The 20,617-nt window shown below is 40.7% G+C and overlaps 1 protein-coding gene across 2 annotated transcripts in view; it reads left to right on the top strand.

Moving 5' to 3' along the window:
- LOC140736882 (BTB/POZ domain-containing protein 19-like) overlaps positions 1–20,617 on the top strand; it is a 168,983-nt gene that overhangs the window by 59,805 nt on the left and 88,561 nt on the right. Inside the window, exon 4 of one of the 2 annotated variants that reach the window (XM_073062890.1) lies at positions 14,324–14,383. The exons of the other annotated variant lie outside the window; for it this stretch is intronic. Within the exon in view, the coding sequence (XP_072918991.1) occupies positions 14,324–14,383 (60 nt within the window). The remainder of the gene's footprint in view (positions 1–14,323; positions 14,384–20,617) is intronic. 2 annotated transcript variants of the gene reach the window in all.

The raw sequence follows: 20,617 nt of genomic DNA on the forward strand, positions 1-20,617 counted from the left end.
AAATTGATTCTTTATTTTTGAAACTTGTTTATTTTTCTTATTTTACCATTGGACATGGGAGTGGAGTCAGGCCATTCGGCCTGTCGATTTTGCACTGCCACGTGGTCCATCGATTCTGCCCTGCCATTCTGTCATGGCTGATTTATTACTCCTCTCAACCCCATTCTCCTGCCTCTCCCCCTAACCTTTGACACCTTGATTAATCAAAATCATAATAACCTCCACTTTAAGTACACACAGTGGCTTGGCCTGCACAGCAGTCTCTGGCGCTGACTTCTACAGATTCACTGCCCTCTGGCTAAAGAAATTTTTCATCAACTCTGTTCTAAATGGGCATTCCTCAGTTCTGGGTTTGCCCTCTGGCTCTAGACTACAGGAAGCATCCTCTCCACATCCACTCTATCTCAGCCTTTCAGTGTTCAATAGGTTTCAAAGAACAAAGAACGATACAGTACAGTACAGGCCATTCGACCCACAATGTTGTGCCGACCCTTAAACCCTGCCTCCCATATAACCCTCCACCTTAAGTTCTTTTATATACCTGTCTAGTGGTCTCTTAAATTTCACTAGGTTATCTGCCTCCACCACTGACTCAGGCAGTGCATTCCACGCACCAACCACTCTCTGAGTATAAAAACCTTCCTCAAATATCCCTCTTAAACTTTCCTCCTCTTACTTTAAAGCCATGTCCTCTTGTATTGAGCAGTGGTGCCCTGGGGAAGAGGTGCTGGCTGTCCACTCTATCTATTCCTCTTAATATCTTGTATACCTTTATCATGTCTCCTCTCATCCTCCTTCTCTCCAGAGAGTAAAGCCCTAGCTCCCTTAACCTTATAATGCATACTCTCTAAACCAGGCAGCATCCTGGTAAATCTCCTCTGTACCCTTTCCAATGCTTCCACATCCTTTCTATAGTGAGGCAACCAGAACTGGACACAGTACTCCAAGTGTGGCCTAACTAGAGTTTTATAGAGTTGCATCATTACATCACATCTCTTAAACGCTATCCCTCGACTTATGAAAGCTACCACTCTATAAGCTTTCTTAACTACCCTATCTACCTGTGAGGCAACTTTCAGGGATCTGTGGACATGTACTCCCAGATCCCTCTGCTCCTCCACACTACCAAGTATCCTGCCATTTACTTTGTATTCTGCCTTGGAGTTTGACCTTCCAAAGTGTACCACCTCTCATTTCTCCGGCTTGAACTCCATCTGCCACTTCTCAGCCCACTTCTGCATCCTATCAATGTCTCCCTGCAAACTTCGACAATCCTCAACACTATCCACAACACTACCAACCTTTGTGTCGTCTGCAAACTTGCCAACCCACCCTTCTACCCCCATATTCAGGTCATTAATAAAAATCACGAAAAGTAGAGGTCCCAGAACCGATCCTTGTAGGACACCACTACTCACAACCCTCCAATTCGAATGTATTCCCTCCACCACGACCCTCTGCTTTTTGCAGGCAAGCCAATTCTGAATCCACCTGGCCAAACTGCCCTGGATCCCAAGCCTTCTGACTTTCTGAATCAGCGTACCGTGTGGTACCTTGTCAAATGCCTTACTAAAATCCATGTAGATCACATCCACTGCACTACCCTCATCTATATTAAACACAAAGTACACTGCAGATTCTGTGATCAAATCAACATGTACAGCACGCTGGGGGAACTCAGCAGGTTGGGCAGCATCCGTGGAAACGAGCAGTCAACATTTCAGTCCGAGACCCTTCATCAGGACTGAAGAAGGAGGGGGCAGGGGCCCTATAAAGAAGGTGGGGGAGGGTGGGAAGGAGAAGGCTAGTGGGTGCCAGGTGAAAAACCAATCAGAGGAAAGATCAAGGGGTAGGGAGGGGATAGTCAGGAAAGGTGAAGAAGGAATGTAAGGGGAAAACACTATGGGTAGTAGAAGAAGGCAGAATCATGAGGGAGGTAATCGGCAGCTGGAGGAGCAGACAGAGTGAAACTGGGATGTGGGAAGGGAGAGGGAGGGAATTACCGGAAGTTGGAGAATTCAATGTTCATACCACCAGGCTGGAGGCTATCCAGACAGTATATGAGGTGTTGCTCCTCCAACCTGAGTTTGGCCTTATTATGGCAGTAGAGGAGGCCATGTATAGTAGAGGAGTAACACAGTGCTTCCCACCCTCCCCTGCACCTTCTTTATAGGGCCTTTGCCCCCTCCTTCTTCAGTCCTGACGAAGGGTCTTGGCCTGAAACGTGTTGTATGTGTTGACCCTCATCTATATGCCTGGTCACCTCCTCAAAGAACTCTATCAGGCTTGTTAGACACGATCTGCCCTTCACAAAGTTGTGCTGACTGTCCCTGATCAGACCATGATTCTCCAAATGCCCATAGATCCTATCTCTAAGAATCTTTTCCAACAGCTTTCCCGCCACAGATGTAAGGCTCACTGGTCTATAATTACCCAGACTATCCCTATTACCTTTTTTGAACAAGGATCCCTAATAAAATCCTCCCTCATTCTTCTAAGCTCCAGTGAGTACCAGTCCAGAACCATTACAGACTCCTCATATATTAACCCTTTCATTGCTGAGATCATTCTCATGAATCTCTTCTGGACCCTCTGCAATGTCAGTACACATCTTTTCTTATGTAAGGGGCTTAAACTGTTCACAATACACCAAGTGCAGTCTGACCAATGCATCATAAAGCATCAGCATTGCATCTTTGTATTCTAGTCCTCTTGAACTCAATGCTAACAATGCAATTGCCTTCCTTACCACTGACTCAATCTGCAAGTTAACCTTTGGGAATCCTGCACAAAGGACTTCCAAGTCTTTTTGTACCTTTAATTTTTGATTTTTTTCCCCATATGGAAATAATCTACACCCTTATTCCTTCTGCAAATCACATGACCATGCACTTCCCTACACTATATTCCGTCTGCCACTTTGGCAATTTCCCCAATATGTCTAAATCCTCTGCAGCTTCCCTGCTTCTTCAATACTACCTGCCACAAAGTCATCAATTCCTTCATCCAAATCATTGACTTATAACGTGAAAATAAACATTCCCAACGCCACTCGTCTATCCAGCAACCTCGTGTGGTAGGCACCTTGTCAAAGGCCTTCTGAAAATCCAGATTAACAGCATCCACTGACTCTCCTTTGTCTATCGTGCCCATTATTCCCTCAAAGAATTCCAACAGATTTGTCAGGCAAGATTTGCCTTGAGTGAGTGACATTTGCTCTTTTCCAGTCCTCAGGAATCATTTCATAAATCTAGCGATTCTAGAAAGATCATTACTAGTGCCTCCACAGTCTCTTTAGCTACCTCTTCCAGAACCCTGATATGTAGTCCATCTGGTCCAGGTGACTTACCTACCTTCAGACTTTTCAGCTTTTCTGGCACACTTGTATTTTCTGGCATTCTGCTAGCAATTTTCACAGTAAAGACTGATGCAAGCTACTTATCCAGTTCATCCACCATTTCTTTTTCCCCCATTACTACCTCTCCATCCTCATTTTCCATTGGTCCAATATCTACTCTCATCTCTCCCTTACTCTTTATATGTCTGAAAATTTTTTTTGTATCCTCTTTTATATTATGGGCTAGCTTACCTTCATTTTTTGTCTTTTCTCTCTTTATAGCTTTTTTTAGTTGATTTTTTAAAAGCTTCCCAATCCTGTACCTTGCCACTAATTTTTGCTACATTGTATGTCCTCTCTTTAGCATTTATGCTGTCTTTGACTTTCCATGGTTGCCTCATCCTCCCTTTAAAATATTTCCTTATATTGAAAATATTCCAAGAATATAAACACTAGAGGTACTGCAGATGCTGGAAATCTAGAGCAATGTACAAAATGTGCTGGAGGAGCTCAGCAGGTCAGGCAGCATCTGTGAATGGGAATAAACAGTTGACGTTTTGGGCTGAGACCCTTATCAGTCCTGACCTGCTGAGCTCCTCCAGCACATTGTACGTATTCCAAGAATGTAACATTGGCAGGTAAATAGTTGCTTCCTACAACTCCTTGGCATAAGTTATGGCAGATTATACACTGGTAGAACTAGCATTTACATGACTGCCAATTTGGATGTGCAATGTAGTAAGATATGGGTGTTGTTGTATGCTTTGAAGGGGTTATGCATATGAAGTGTGCAATGAAGAATTAAAGTCCATATCCTAAAAGGAAGCTATATTTAATGTGAATTCTTTTTGGATGAACATTGTTAAAATGCCCAGAGACGGAAAACACTGAAAGGCTCAAGAACCTGACAAGTGTTTTAGTCTGTGGATGGAGCATGAAATGAGATTTTATGCAAACTGGACAGAAGCCAATTCAATTTTAAAAATAAAGCAAAGGAACATTTTGATTAAATGCAAGAGCTGAAGAAACGAGCTATAATTTTAATTTTTGTTTAACTGTTAGAAAAAAGTAGAATCTATTTTGACCTAGTAATATTTAAAATCAGGATAATGCATCTTTTGCTGATAAATTGGAATTTAGTTTTCTTGTGCAATTGCTGTCACTGGTTCTCATGACTCTGGGAGAGATACTAATCTGTTTTCTCTTCAGGTCGATTTGGTAGTTGGGAATTTCTAACCTTATTTTCCATCTACTGCAAGATCCTCTTGGGTCAATCATCCATTGTTGCCTCTGCATCAGTTACCCTTAACCATGTCCTTAATACTTTTGGACATGATTGTTTCATATATTTGTTACTTTAAAATGCAGTTTTAAACACAGTGATAGGGGAAATTTAACTGATGAACAATAAGCATATTTGCTTAAACTCTGGGTTACCAATATTTTATTTAATGTGGTGAATAATTTGATACCTTGTAAGACCATAAGATATAGGATCAGAGTTAGGCCATTTGGCCCATTGAGTCTGCTTGCCATTTCATCATGACTGATCCAATATTCCTCTCAGCCCCAATTTCCTGCCTTTTCCCTGTACGCCTTCATACCCTGACCAATTAATAATCTATCAAACTCTGCCTTAAGTGTACATAAAGATTTGGCCTCCACAGCTTCCTGAGGCAAAGAATTCCACAGATTCACCACTCTCTGTTTAGAGAAGTTCCTTTTCATCTCTGTTCTAAAAGGATGCCCCTCTAACCTGAGGCTATGGTTTCTCATCATAGGAAACATCTTTCTCACATCCACTCTATCAAGACCTTTCTCCATTCAATGGGTTTCAATGAGGTCACCCCTCATTCTTCTGAATTCTAGTGAATACAGGCCCAAAGCCATCAAACACTCTTCATACGACAAGACATTCAATCTTGGAATCATTTTTGTGAGCCTCCTTTGGAACCCTCTCTAGTTTCAGCACATCCTTTCTGAAACAAGGGGCCCAAGCTGCTCACAATATTCCAAGTGAGGCTTCACCAGTGCTTTGTAAAGTCTTGCAAAATATCTTGCAAGTAAGGGCTTTTCTGTGTTTAATTAAAATACATTATAGGAGGGAAGCAATTAACTCTGATTACTAAATAAGATTTTGTTGTGAAAAGAATGTGGCTGTTGCCTTTTACGGGTTGAAATTATGTCAATCTGTTTCAACTCAGCTCATCTGTGCTTAAGGCTTTTACCATAACCCTTCATCTTGACACTTATATACCCACAAATTGCATGGTTTATATTGCACAAATGACAGATTTTATTTGAATGATCGACCTTAAAGGAGTGTGTTCCACTGTAATCAAGAGTGCAAAGCAGAACACATTTCTTCTTTTAATTGTAGTGTTATTGTGATTTGAGGCCAGATGGTACATACAAAGACTTTAATCTTTTCCAAGAGGCATTTCATTTGCTGTTCAATGAGAAGATAGCAAAGGTGAATGCCAACAGGTTTGCAGTATAAGGTACTGTAGAGAGAATAAAAAACAGGCAATGACAATATCCTAGCTGCACCTCCTATCACAGGGGCAGGTGTTGCTGAGGCTCGAGCTTGGGAATGTAAACTGCATACTGTTCCAGATATCTTGAACCCCTGTCTGGAATATGCCTGAAGTATAACCATTCATTATCGCAGTCACTGTGGTACCCACGGATAACCTAGTCTTTTCAGACTCTGGGGTTGTCGTCGTGGTTGCAACTGGTAGATTTCATGGAGTTATAGAGTTGTACATCAGGGAAATGGGTTCTTCAGCCCATCTTGTCCATGCTATCCAGGTTGCTTACCAGGGACCCTAACCTTTCCTATTCATATACCTGTCTAAATTTAACCATTGTAATTGTACTCTCCTCTGCTTGTTCCCAATTCCCACCGTCCTTTGTGAAATTTTTCCTCACATCTCCTTTAAGATTTCCCCCTCTCACAGTAAATCTATGCTCTCTAGTTTTAGTCTCCCCTACCCTGGAAAAAAGACTTTGACCGTTCATCCTATTGGTGGCACTCATAATTTTAAATGGAAGAAAAATCTTTTTTTTAAAAGAACATCCTCCTGCCTCTTAGTCTCAGAAATAAAAATCCAGCCTATCCTGTCTCTGCTTATAATTCAAGCTCTCTCATCCCAGTAACATCCTTGAATCTCTTTTCTGCAACCTTCCCAGTGTAACATCCTTCCTGTAGCTTGGTGATCAGAATTGTGCACAATATTCCAAATCTGGCCTCGCTGACATTGTGTACAGCTGTAGCCTGCTGTCCCCCACTCTTGTACTCAGTACCCTGATAGACATCAGCATGTATGTCAAACACCTTCTTCAACTGCCTGCTACCTATCTTGCCACTTCCAGGGAACTCTATACCTGTACCCTTAGGTACAAGTGTCCTACTTCTACACTCTCCAAAGCTCTGCCACTTGATGTGCAATTCCTATTCTGGCTTAACTTCCCAAACACTTCAGACATGTTTCAATTAAATTCTATTTGCCATTCCTTACTCACTTTCTTAGTTGTTTTAGTGATTTTTTTAGAGATGGCATCTTCACAGAAGTATGGACGCCTGAAATTGGTGTAGGCTATGTCCCCTATACACGTTCAGTAGATACAACCTCCCCTTAAACTCCTCCCCACCTTTACTTGATTATCTTCCTTTGCTTGTGCTTAACTCGTTCTGCCTTACTGTATTTCAAGGGCATGCTGGGAAATTTGCATAAGCCATCTTTAACCATAAGCACCACCGGCCAATTATTTTCAGACATAGCAGTATGGCATTCATCGTCAAATCACACTCCAGCAGTTGAATTATTAATTAAACTCGCATGTTCCACTTGCCACACTATCACAAAGTCCCCCATGTTGTTGTTTATTGCCTTTGGTTGATCATTGACTCATGGCGACCCTAGGGATAGTTGCCCTCAATGAGTTTTGATCCTTGCAAAGGCAGCTCAGTGTAGATAACGTTGCATTCATAGCTGTCTTTATTGTGTCCATCCATATGATTTGCGACCTTTCTCTCTTCTGTTGTCCTTCCACCTTGCCGAGCATGACCTCCATAACTTGCCAGGCTGGTTCATTTATAGTTCAGTAAATTCATTTGTGAGATGCAGGTCTGAAATGGGAACAGATCTGGTACTCACCTACCTGTTAAACATTAGAAAGCTCCTGTGAATATTGGCAAGATGCAATAGCCAAAACAAATCTTAAAAGAAGCTTTACGGTTTTATTTTGGATGTGCCATTGGTTGCCTTATTTTTAATTGGCTCTTTCCTGTAGAATTGCAGACCAGTGACTAATCAGACTAATCAGTTTATCCTTGGCTGAAAAATATGGCAAACTGTTAATGGTGTTTGGCCATGGCGTTGCTGTTTATCTTTAATTGTTAGTGGAAATAACCTAGAACCATAAAACCATAGAACATTACAGCACAGAAACAGGCCCTTTGGCCCTTCTTGGCTGTGCCGAACTATTTTTCTGCCTAGTCCCACTGACCTGCTCCTGGACCATATCCCTCCATACACCTCTTATCCATGTACCTGTCCAAGTTTTTCTTAAATGTTAAAAGTGAGCCTGCATTTACCACCTCATCTGGCAGCTCATTCCACACTCCCACCACTCTCTGTGTGAAGAAGCCCCCCCCCCAATGTTCCCTTTAAACTTTTCCCCCTTCACCCTTAACCCATGTCCTCTGGTTTTTTTCTCCCCTAGCTTCAGTGGAAAAAGCCTGCTTGCATTCACTCCGTTTATACCCATCATAATTTTATATACCTCTATCAAATCTCCCCTCGTTCTTCTACGCTCCAGGGAATAAAGTCCTAACCTATTCAACCTTTCTCGACAGTTTCTCAAGTCCCAGCAACATCCTTGTAAACTTTCTTTGCAATCTTTCCTGTAATTAGGTGACCAAAACTCACACAATACTCTAAATTCGGCTTCACCAATGTCTTATACAACCTCACCATGACATTCCAACTCTTATACACATTACTTTGATTTATAAATGTCAATGTACCAAAAGCTCTCTTTACGAACCTATCTACCTGTGACGCCACTTTTAGGGAATTATGTACCTGTATTCCCAGATCCCTCTGCTCTACTGCACTCCTCAGTGTCCTACCATTTACCTTGTATGTTCTACCTTGGTTTGTCCTTCCAAAGTGCAATACCTCACACTTGTCTGCATTAAACTCCATCTGCAATTTTTCAGCCCATTTTTCCAGTTGGTCCAGATCCCTCTGCAAGCTTTGAAAACCTTCCTCACTGTCCACTACACCTCCAATCTTTGTATCATCAGCAAATTTGCTGATCCAGACGTTACCTGTTTCAGACGTACTTACAATTAAATCATAGAGTCCTACAGAATAGAAATCGGCTCTTTGGGTTACCATGTCCACGCCAGCCATGATGATCTAACTATACTAATCCCATTTCCCAGCATTGGGTCTGTTGCCTTGGAAATATGAATGCACTGTATGCTTTCAAACTGGGTAACATCAGCGTCTGTGGAATAAAACAATTGCTGGATGTACTCAACCGGCCGGACAGCATCTGTGGAAAGAGAAACACAGTTAAAGGTTCATTAGAAGAAAGTTGAAAGCTCAAAGAGCATTTATTATCAAAGTATGTATAAATCATACAACCTTGAGATTCATCTCCTTACAGGCAGCCAGAAAATGAGAAACCTGAAAGAACCTATTAAAAAAGAATAACAAACATCCAGTGCACAGAGAGAGAGCAAAAAAAACCACACACAAATCGTGTCAAATGATAAAAGCATGCAATAAACGTTCAGAACTAAAGAGAGTCTGTAGACACGGAGCCCAGAGCCTCAGACACAGTTCATCACACAGCAGAGCTCGAGGACCGAAGCCCGGAGCAGGCCACTGCCACGGCCTCAAGGTCACGGAGAGCAAAGTAAGTGTTGTGGAGCGGTGAACAGAACCGCCTTGACCCTCGCCTCCGGTCCCGACATACGGCCTTTTCTATCCATCCAGCTCAGTGCTTAAAAGAAAGAGCAAAGTAGTTTATTTTAACTTGTAGAGTAGTTGGTGGGAGGAATGGATGGGACATAGGGAATATGTAAGGTAGGGATTGCCACGGGAGTGTCTCGTCTGTTCAGATAGGTTACTGGGGACACTTCAACAGTGATTGTGCTTCTTTATCTGGGTTTTGTGTTGGGCTGTGGCCCAACAGGTCAGACTGACCTAAAGGAGAAAAACTGAGTCATTATCACAGGTAACAAACAAAATGGGGAGTTCTGGTACAGATTGAGAAAACAAATTGCCTGAAGCTGGAGAATTTGATAACGAGACTGAAAGGTTGTCATGTGCCGAGATGAGGCGTTATTATTCCTGCTTGTGATGGGTCAAACCCTTGATTGGCAAGTCATGGGGTCAATCCTCAGAAATGGGTGAAGTCCAGAGGACAGACCCAGAAGTCAAAGTATAGAGCTCAAAATGCCCAAGACCGAAGTTGGCAAATCTGGAGGTAGAGGCCTTAATGTTGAGTTTGTGAGTCCTACTTAGGGACTGGAGGTTGAAGGCCCATTGTCTGTGAATCTGAGAGTCCAGGGCAAGGACTGAAGGACTATCCTGAGAGTCCAGGGCAAGGACAGAGGCGGCCTGTCCTGGGTTTGAAGGCCTGTCTGTGTGTATGAGGGGGTGGGTGGGTGGAAGGTGGGAAAGAGGCTTGCCTTGATATTGTTGTTTTCATGTTTTGTTGTTCAGATGTTGGTACGCTGTGTTGGCACCCAGTACATCCTTGCGTGTTCTGATTGTTATCGCAAGCAACGCACTTCACTCCATGTTTTGATGTACGTGTAATAAGTAAATCTGAACCTGAATCTGGGTCTTTTTGCCGGAGGTCACATAGTGGGAGTGGGAATGGAAATTAAGGTGCTTGTATCATTTTGCTATTTTTATTTCAGATTTCCAACGTCATCAATTTTTATTTGATTTTCATTTATGGTCGGGTAGGTGGGTTGCAGATTAGAGTTGCAGATCTTCATGCAAGCACAAACTAATTATGTGGCAACTTCCTCCGAAGATCCCTGATAAAATGTATTTACCAGACATACCAAAGATAAATCTGATATATACATTCTATCTGTGATCTTATGTATGCTGTGGTAGACAGCTGAAATGTGCCAAAGAAAATTCTGCAAAGCATTTGATATTTGAAAGCCGCTCTCTAGGTGTGTATCTGGAATGTTTACTCATTGGACCTGTCATACTGTGATGTAAAATGGCATTTAATATGCAGAGATTGTATGCAAATATCTATTGAGAAAGCTTGTCAGTTGAAATTAACAGTTGGAGTAAAATGAAGTTATTAAATTCTACAGCCTGTCCAAACATTTGTCAGTACTCTACCTTTAGTTCCTCTGCAGCTTATATGATGAAGTGATGTAGTTGTTCAGTTAGATTTACAGAGATATCACCCTGAGAACCAGAGTATTACTGAATCAGTTATCACTATTAGAGATCAGTGCTATCAGTCCTTAAATTTTTTTGTGCATTATTGCTTTTTGCTGCTTTTTTTTTAAAGACATCTGACATTTATTTAGTGATAGAATTATAGGAAAGGTTTAGAGGGATTCAGGCTGACTGCAGGCAAATAGGGGCAGCTCAGTCGGCACAAATGCATTAGGCTGAAGGGCCTATTATAAGTTTTTAAAGATTATTTTTTGTTAAATAGGTAATAGTATTAAAATATTTATCAGTGTGAAACCCCTTGAGCTCACTATGTTCATATAGATAATTAAGCACATATCGATATTGACCGGCACTTGATCCAGAGCCTTCAATGCCTTGGCAATTCAACCACTCAAATAAATACTTATTAAATGTTGAAAGAACCTGCCCCCACCACCCACACGGGCAGTGCATTCCAGCTTTTAACCACCCTCTATATCTGTAATATATTACAAGGTTCTTGTTATCTTTGGTTAGAAGTTATTCAACTCGTTATGATTGTGTGGGCCACCATGTAAGATACCAAAGCCTGGAAAAGCACTGTCGTGCGGAATAAGATTGGAGCGGGGAGAGAGACACCACAGCAACAGGCCTTTTGGCTTAATGTATTTTTGCCGACCAAGCTCCCTACCTGAGCTAATCCCGCTTGCCTATATTTGGCTCGAATCCCTCTAAACCTTTCCTATCCATGAGTCTGAATAAAATGTCTTTTTAAATGTTGTAGTTCTGCCACTACCACTTCCTTTGTTCCACTGTGTGGGGAATAAAACTTGCCCCTCAGATCCCTTTTGAAATTTTACCCTCTTAAACTTACGTGCTCTAGTTTTACACTCCACTAACCTGGGAAAAAGACTGATCATTCACCCTATCTATGCCTCTCATGATGTTATACACCTCCATAAGGTCACTCCTCAGCCTCCTTCACTCCATGGAAAACAGTCACAGCCTATCCAATCCTAGCAACATCCATGAGAATCTTTGCTGAAGCCACTCTAGCTTAATCACTTTCTTCCTGTAGTATGGTGACCAGAGCTGCACACAATACTCCAAAGTCCCTTACTCTTGTAGCATGGCATCCATACCAAAATTTTCTTCAGATACTTAAGATACCAAATTTCTTCAAGTACATAAAGTGCAAAAGAGAGGCGAGTGTGGATATCAGACCGCTGGAAAGCGATGCTAGAATTGTAGTAATGGGGGACAAGGAAATGGCGGACGAACTGAATAAGTATTTTGCATTGGTCTTCACTATGAAAGACACTAGCAGTATGGTGGAAGTTCCAGGTGTGCAGGGGCATGAAGTGTGTAAAGTTAACATAACGAGACATAAGGTTCTTGGGAAACTGAAAGATTTGAAGGTGGATAAGTCACTTGGAGCAGAAGGTGTACACCCCAGGGTTCGGAAGGAGGTGGCTGAAGAGATCATGGAGGCATGAGTAATGATCTTTCAAGAATCATTAGATTCTGGAATGGTTCCAGAACACTGGCAAATTGCAAATGTCACTCCGTTCTCCAAGAAAGGAGAGAGACAGAAGAAAGGAAGCTGTAGGCCAATTAGCTTAACCTCAGAAGTTGGGAAGATGTTGGAGTCAATTATTAAGAATGAGGTCTCAGGATACTTGGAGGCACATTGTTTCCTTAAGGGAAAATCTTACCTGAAAAATCTGTTGAAATTCTTTGAAGAAATAACAAGCAGGATAGCTAAAGGGGAATCGGTTGATGTGCTTGGATTTTCAGGAGGCCTTTGACAAGGTGCCACACATGAAGCTGCTTAAACTACGAACCCGTGGTATTACAAGAAAGATTCTAGCATGGATAAAGCAGAGGCTGATTGGCAAGAGGCAAAGGGTGGAAATAAAGGGAGCCTTTTCTGGTTGTCTGCCGGAGACTAGTGGTGCTCCACAGGGGTCTGTGCTGGTACCAATTCTTTTTGCATTATATGCCAACGATTTGGATGGTGGAATTGATGACTTGGTTGCAACGTTTGCAGACGGTATGAAGATAGATGGAGGGGCATGTAGTTTTGAGGAATAGAGAAGCTACAGAAGGACATAAACAGATTAGGAGAATGGGCAAAGAAATGGCAGATGGGATACAGTGTTGGGAAGTGAATGGTCATGGTAGAAGAAATGATAAGGTTGACTATTTTCTAAATAGTGATTAAATATGAAAAACTGAAGTGGAAAGAGACTTGGGAGTCCTTGTGCAGGATTCCCTAAAGTTTAATTTGCAGGTGGAGTCTGTGGTGAGAAAGGCAAATGCAATGTCAGCATTCATTTCAAGAGGACCAGAATATAAAAACAAGGACTGTAATATTTATGAAGCACCGGTGAGGTCTCACTTTGAGTATTGTGAGCAGGTTTGAGCCCCTATCTTAGAAAGGATGTGCTGAAACTGGAGAGGGTTCAAAGGAGGTTTTCGAAAATGATTCCAGGATTGAATGGTTTGTCATATGCGGAACGTTTGATGGCTCTGGACCTGTATTCACTAGAATTCAGAAGAATGAGGGGTGACCTCATTGAAACATATTGAATGATGAAAGGCTTTGATGGAATGGATGCGGAGAGGATATTTCCTATGGTGGGAGAGTCGAAGACCAGAGGGCACAGCCTCAGAATGGAGGACATCCTTTTAGTACAGATATAAGGAGGAATTTCTTTAGCCAGATAGTGGTGAATCTGTGGAATTCTTTGCCACAGACAGCTGGGGAAGCCAAGTATTTACATATATTTAAGGCAGAGGTAGATAGATTCCTGATTGGTCAGAGCATGAAGGTATACGGGGAGAAGGACTGAGAGGAACATTGAATCAGCCATGTTGAAATGGTGGAGCAGACTCGTTGGGCCAACTGGCCTAATTCTGCTCCTATATCTTATGGTTCTAACTCTTGTACTCAGTGCCTTGACAAATGAAGGGCAGGATAGTAAATGCCTCCTTCAGCATTGTCTACCTGTGTCACCACTTTCAGGGAACTTCCAGAAATTTACTAACCATGGCATTTAGATCTTTATCCAGATCATTAATGTATATGACAAACAGCAGGGGACCCAGCACCAATCCTGTGGTACACCACAGGTCAAAGGCCTTCAATCCAAATATCAACACTCTACCACCCTGTGACTACTTCCACCAAGAAAACTTTATATCTTTTTGGCTTAGCTCGTCCTGGACGCTATGTAATCTTAAACACAAGAAGTTCTGCAAATGCTGGAAGCCCAAAACAACACACACAAAATGCTGGAGGAACTCTGCAGGTCAGGCAGCATCTGTGGAAATGAATAAACAGATGTCTCATCAACCTTTTTGGTCACCTTTTCAGAAAACTCAGTTGAATTTGTGAAACGTGGTTTCACACACAGAAACTTCTTTCAGCAACTCTTTTTTTATATATATGATTCTCCCATCTGACAAAACATTCCGCTGCTGAAACTTTACTGTTCTGAAATCACTTACTTCAAATATTTTGTCTGTTAACAATAGGTTTATTTTTCAGCTGTGCGTGGATTATATCAGCAGCACACTTACAGTAGAATCTGCCTGTGAAGCATTGCAGGTAAGTCTCAGTTTTTATTGATGTGCATTGCCTTTGATTGCCAGGAATTAGAAATTCAGTTCATATTTGTATTAGTCCATTGCCCGGAAGTAAGAGTATCCCTACATTCTTCTGTTGAATGATTATTAAGTTATTGATATAAATTTGAATTTATTATTTTTATGTCATTATCACTTAAGCTTTTATATCTTGAATCAATTGTTTGCACAAGCATGTGATCAATTTAATTTCAGTTGCCTAGATAGTTGAATGACTGAATGGTAAACTTATTTTGACTAAAGCTATCCTGATTGGTAATACCAGGGCAGAAGTCAGAGCACTACAATTACTGTTATGTTTTATAATTCCAAAACATAAAAGCTAATTGAAAGCAAAACAAGGAGACGAGAGATGCTGGTCTTAGTTTTCTCTTTAAGTGAAGCACGCACGAATGAAATGCCATTCAAACTCACTTTGTAAATGACAGAAACAGCCGAGCCTGTGTTCAACTCCATTTTAATTAATTTGCTGTTCACTTCTGATGTAATCTATATTGCTTGTCCTTTGTTAGTTTTCATATGGTAAATCTCAAGGATACCCATTCCTATGCCACTGTCATCATTATCAGATACTTCATCAACAGCGTGCAGATTAATGCTCTTTTTGAAACTGCCACTTGACATTTTATCATTTTCTCTACCCTGTGCAGTCCATATTTTTGTCTGCCTGACACGCCCTTTGTTTGTGACCTACATTGTTGTATTTTCTGCAAGTTTCAACCATAAACCTGCATTGGTCTGGTGTACGTGAGCCTCTACCACAATGGTAACAAAATTTGTTTGAGTAGGCCGGTTTCTGCTTAGCCATTAAAATTTTGTTCATGCTTACTTTCATTTCTGACTGTAACTCAATTGCGTCTCTGTCTTCTGTTTCATTGATACTGCTATTTCACCTGCTCCTTTAAATGCAAGCTGTACTTCAGTTAGGACCAATTTTTGAATGCTTTTTGTTGTAAGGCTCCATGAACTAAATGATCTCTCAGTGTGTTGTTAAGCATAATACCCAACTGGCAATGCTCAGACAATTGCTGCAGTTCAGCCACATGACACTAAAATGGACTGCCCTTCTTTTTCGTTCTGCTTCTGAAACCTAAGGTGTTCTGCAATCAACAATGGTTTCCATTCAAAATATTCCTGCATTACTTTCATGAATTCAGCAAAGCTCATTTCTACTGGTTTGGTTGGAGCAGTCAACCTCTGAAGCAAACTGTATACTTTTAAATCCAATGCACTCAGCAAAACTGGTATTCATTTCTCATTGGCTATTCCATTTGTTTTAAAATACTGCTCAATTCGTTCAGTATACAAACTCCAGTTATCTGTTGTGTAATGGAATGCATCGATCTTTCTGATGTGCCAGCCATTTTAGTTCTTTCTTTAACGATTGTTATCACCCAGCACTCCCTGTTTATGAACCCATAAATTCTTACGCTTTCTGCCTTTTTCTCGATTGTATCTTCACTTCCGAAGTACTCGGTGCTGTGCTACTTTTTAAATTCAGACGTCTCACTGAGCTTCCACAAGCAGTTAGTCATCTCAGGTTCATTTTAAACTACTGTTATGTTTTGTAACTCAAAAACATTAAAACTAATTGAAAACAAAACAAGGAGCCCAGAGATGAGAGTCTTAAGTTTGTTCTTTATTTTAAGCAAGGCGCATATGTATCATGTGGTAGCATCATGATATATACAATTCACTTATTTTTGCATATAAGCCATAATGGATTTTTATATGAACAAGAATGTTTAATCAAGCTATATGCAATGTTACTCAAATACTACTGAAATATTAAATACACAACAGTTACCATCTAGTTTCCCTTCCAAGCTCAGCTGCCGTAGTTCTGCCTCAAGCAGAAAGAACAGTCCTGGAGTTTGCTTGGCATAAGTGGGGACCTGATTAATTCATGCACTGTATAATGACTTGATCTGCATAAACAATATGCAGGATAAGCTTTACACTGAATCTTGGGTACAGGTGACAATATAAACCAATATCAATATCTTCTCTGGAATGTTTAATAGCCCAGAGTGCTACTCTGCTCATGGAAGAGACTAGTAGATTTCCCAACCATCCCAGTGATAGTAATGGATTGTTGGTCTTTAAACAAGAAGTTCTTCATTCTTATCCTTGACTGGGTGTGATATTATTCCTACTGATTTACAACCTTTTGAAAAAATATCTTCTTCTACTCCATTGTTCTTACATTGTTCATTCTTATTCCAGTTTTGCTTTATTATTCAGTTCCTCTAGTAGCTTTGTATTTCAGTTTCAGTTGGGACAGTTTTTTTTTAAGAAAAAGAGGTCATTAAGAAAAATATGTACGTAAATTTGGCAAAGAAATCTAGAAAGAGAATGGTTACAGCTGATTTAAGTTGATATCCCTTACAAATTACCAATGCTGGTGTTACATTTCAATATATATGGGATTTAAAATGTGACTTACCGTAGTTTAAAATGTTCGTTACAGCTATCAAGATGTAGTAGATTTCAGAAGCTGAATAAACTGCTTTCCTTCCCTCATGTTCCTAAATATTCACCATGAATGAGGTGCAAAAATGCTTATGATGCTGATAGAACTTTTCCTGTATTTGGTAAAGCAGAATGGAAAATCTGAAAATGAATAAGAAATATTTACAAATATTTTTGCCAAAATATAGCATCTTGGGACTAGAGACTAGAATTGTCTTTTTTCCTTTGTATATTTCTTCATTGAATCACAAAGCACAGAACTGGGCTTTTTAGCCCATTATGTCCATAGTGACCATTGAGTTTTCAATCAATCCCATTTGGCCTGTTGCCTTCTGTGCTGCCATGACTAAAGTACTCTTCTGGCCCCAAAGCAAGCAGGACAAAATTCAAAGTAGCTGCGTTTATTTTATGTTCAGTGGTGATAACCTGCCAGAAAGTGCAGGCATTGTAAGGGCCCAAGGCAGTCACCCATGAGAAACAAAGGGCTTATTCAAATAAACCATATCTAAATTAAGACCTTTTTATTAAAGGGCAAATCCTTGTGTGCCTGAAAGGTTACATCCTCAATTCATCAGATCTACTAATTAATAAAATTTGATTATAACCTCAACTATACATTCCTTTCTACCCACAATAACCTTTAGCCCTCTTGCTCATTAATCATGTGTCTTGCTCTGCCCTCAAACTGTTTGAAGACTGTGCTTCCAATACCCTTGAGGAAGAGACCAAAGATTCTTTCATATGGCACCATATAATGGTTTGCTTTATCCCGACAGTAAGCTGTTTGGGAATAGAAGCAATTTTCTGGCCATCTAGCTCATGATTTCTTTTAGGAATCTTGGTACAAATATAGAATGCTGAGTTGAAGAGAGCAGAGTAGTAGCGAGGCATCTGAGACAAGCAATTGCTGGCATAACAGCTCTGAAGTACTGTTCAGTCTTGTTCTGTGCTAATGCCAAGATTCCTTATAATTTGCTGTATAACTTAGAACTTTGCCATTGGAAGGGATATTGACTTGGACTTGTGTCAATGCGTCTTCAGAAAGATGTAAGAATTAGTGAGCATGGCTGATGTCAAGCAAAGCATAGTCTACAGTGTTGTGCAAAAGTCTTGGGCACTTATCTGTAGCTAGGGTGCCTAAGACTTTTGCACAGTACTATAAACAGCGGTACTAAAAATTGTGAATCCTTTAGAATTTTCTCTTTCTGCATAAATATAACCTAGAATATGATGATATCCTGTCCTAAAACTAGATAAAGAGAACCTAATGAATAACACAAAAGCATTATACTTGTTCATTTATTTATTGAGAGAAATAATCCAATAGTACATGTATTTGTTGGAAAAAGTACGTGAACCTTTGCTTTCAGTAACTGGTGTGACACCCTTGTACAGCAATAACTTCAACCAAATGTTTCTGATAAATGTTGATCAGTCCTGCACCTTGCTTGGAGGAATTTTAGGCCATTATTACAAAACTGCTTTAATCCTGGGATGTTGGTGGGCTTCCTTGCATGAACTGCTTGCTTCAGGTCCTTCCACAACATTTCTGTAAGATTAAGGTCAGGATTTTGACTCGGCCATTCCAAGATGTGGAACTTCTTCTGCTTTAACCATTCTTTGGTAGAATGACGTGTATTTAGGGCTGTTGTCTTGCTGCATGACCCACTTCCTCTTGAGTTTCAGTTCATGATGGATACCCTGACTTTTTCCTGTAGAAGTTGCTGGTACAATTCAGAATTCATAGTTCAATCAATGATGGCAAGCTGTCCTGGTCCTGAGGCAGCGAAGCAGGCCCAGACCATGACACTGCCACCACCATGTTTCACAGCTGGGATGAGGTTCTTATGCTGTAATGTAGTGTTTGCTTTTCACCAAACATAATGCTTCTCTTTTAAGCCAAAAAGTTCTATTTTGGATTCATCTATCCACAGAACATTATTCCAATAGCCTTCTTGCTTATCCATGTAGTCTTTAGCAAACTTTAGATGGGCAGCAGTTTGTTTTTTGGAGAAAAGTGGCTTTCTCCATGCAAACCTACAATTGCACATTGTTCAGTGCTTGCCTGATGGTAGACTCATGCACACTGCCATTAGCCAGTGATGCAAGAGAGGCCTTTAGCTCCTTGGATATTACCCTGGGGTTCTTTGTGACCTCGTGGAATATTACACACCTTGTGCTCAGAGTGATTTCTGTTGGTCAACCACTCCTGGGGAGAGTAAGAAAAGAGTTGAATTTCCTCCATTTGTACGCCTTCTGCCTGATTGTGGACTGGTGGAGCCCAAACTCTTAAGAAATGGTTTTGCATTCTTTTTGAGCCTGGTGAGCATCGACTTTTTTTTCTGAGGTCCTCAGAAATCTCCTTTGATCGAGGCATGGCACACTTCCTGTTCAGTGAAGATCAGACTTTGATAGTGAAGACCCAGGTTTATCTTCTTTAAATTAGGCAGGGCCTCCCACACTTACATCTGATTGTCATCCCATTGATTGAAACTACCTGACTCTAATTTCCCCTTTAAATGAAATGATAATCCTAGAGGTTCACATACTTTTTTCCAACAAATACATGTAATATTGGATCATTTTTCTCAATAAATAATGTTTATTCAAATAATTTTTCTCAACACATAATGTTTTCGTGTTATTTATTTAATTGGGTTCTCTTTATCTAGTTTTAGGACATGTGATGATCTGACCACATTTTATGTCATATTTATGCAGAAAAAGAGAACATTCCAGGGTTCACAAACTTTCTAGCACAAGTGTATTATGTCTTTTTAGTTACCAAATAACACTAAATACTGCTGATTTCTGTTTCCCAACTGCCTTCCTATTTAAACCAATCTACAGCACAGTGTAAAAGTCTTGGGCACCCTTGCTCTATATATGTGCCTAAGACTGTTGAACACCTCTGTAATAGTGTATCAAGGTTACTACAGTTATACTTGATGAAAGGTTCAGGAGCAAAACAATACATTTGGTCTATTCGGACCACACTGTTGAATGTACTGCACTTGACATTCCATGCAATTATTGTGAGAAGATTTTTTTAATTAATAAGGGGGAAGGATTTAGGAATCCAAAGGAACTCTGAAGCAAATAGCCAAGAGGTCAACAACCCTCTAACACAAGGCATACATGTGCCAATAGGCAGTCCTGGATGTCTTCATCTGGTTAGAATGCAGGCCTTCTCTCTGTCCACATCTCCTGTTTCATTTTACTCAGCTGCCCAAGTTCCTACATGTAGCCACTACTGCACTTTGACATGGAACACCCATTGAATTATGTGTGGTGCCAGTCACTGAGTGCTGAATGCAGGTGTAAGGTAAGGCAATGGCTTCAATCATGTACACAGGTGGCTCTGTTTGTCTCTTGTTTTAAAGGACTGATTGAAGATTCCGATATTGGAATTGAAAGGGAAAAAGAGACTGGAATTAATGTTTTATTTTGTGTGAAAGAGCGGCACCACACAGCCTGTGCAGGAGAAAGGGAATGAGTAACAGAGCAGATGGTTGGCTTCCACAAGCACCATCAGTTTCTCAGACAGCATGCTTTGGCAGTGACAAAGGAAAGCTGGCTTAAAATCTATCCAGATTCAATGGCAGTCATACTTCATCTCTTCCTCACTTTCTCTCATGCTCACTCTATCTTTTAGCTCCTTGGTATATTCATGAATTCTGATTGCTTGCTCCCTGCCCTAATGTGTCATACTGTAATGTATTAG

Source organism: Hemitrygon akajei, chromosome 12, assembly GCF_048418815.1.
Source record: "Hemitrygon akajei chromosome 12, sHemAka1.3, whole genome shotgun sequence".
NCBI classification, from domain to species: domain Eukaryota; kingdom Metazoa; phylum Chordata; class Chondrichthyes; order Myliobatiformes; family Dasyatidae; genus Hemitrygon; species Hemitrygon akajei.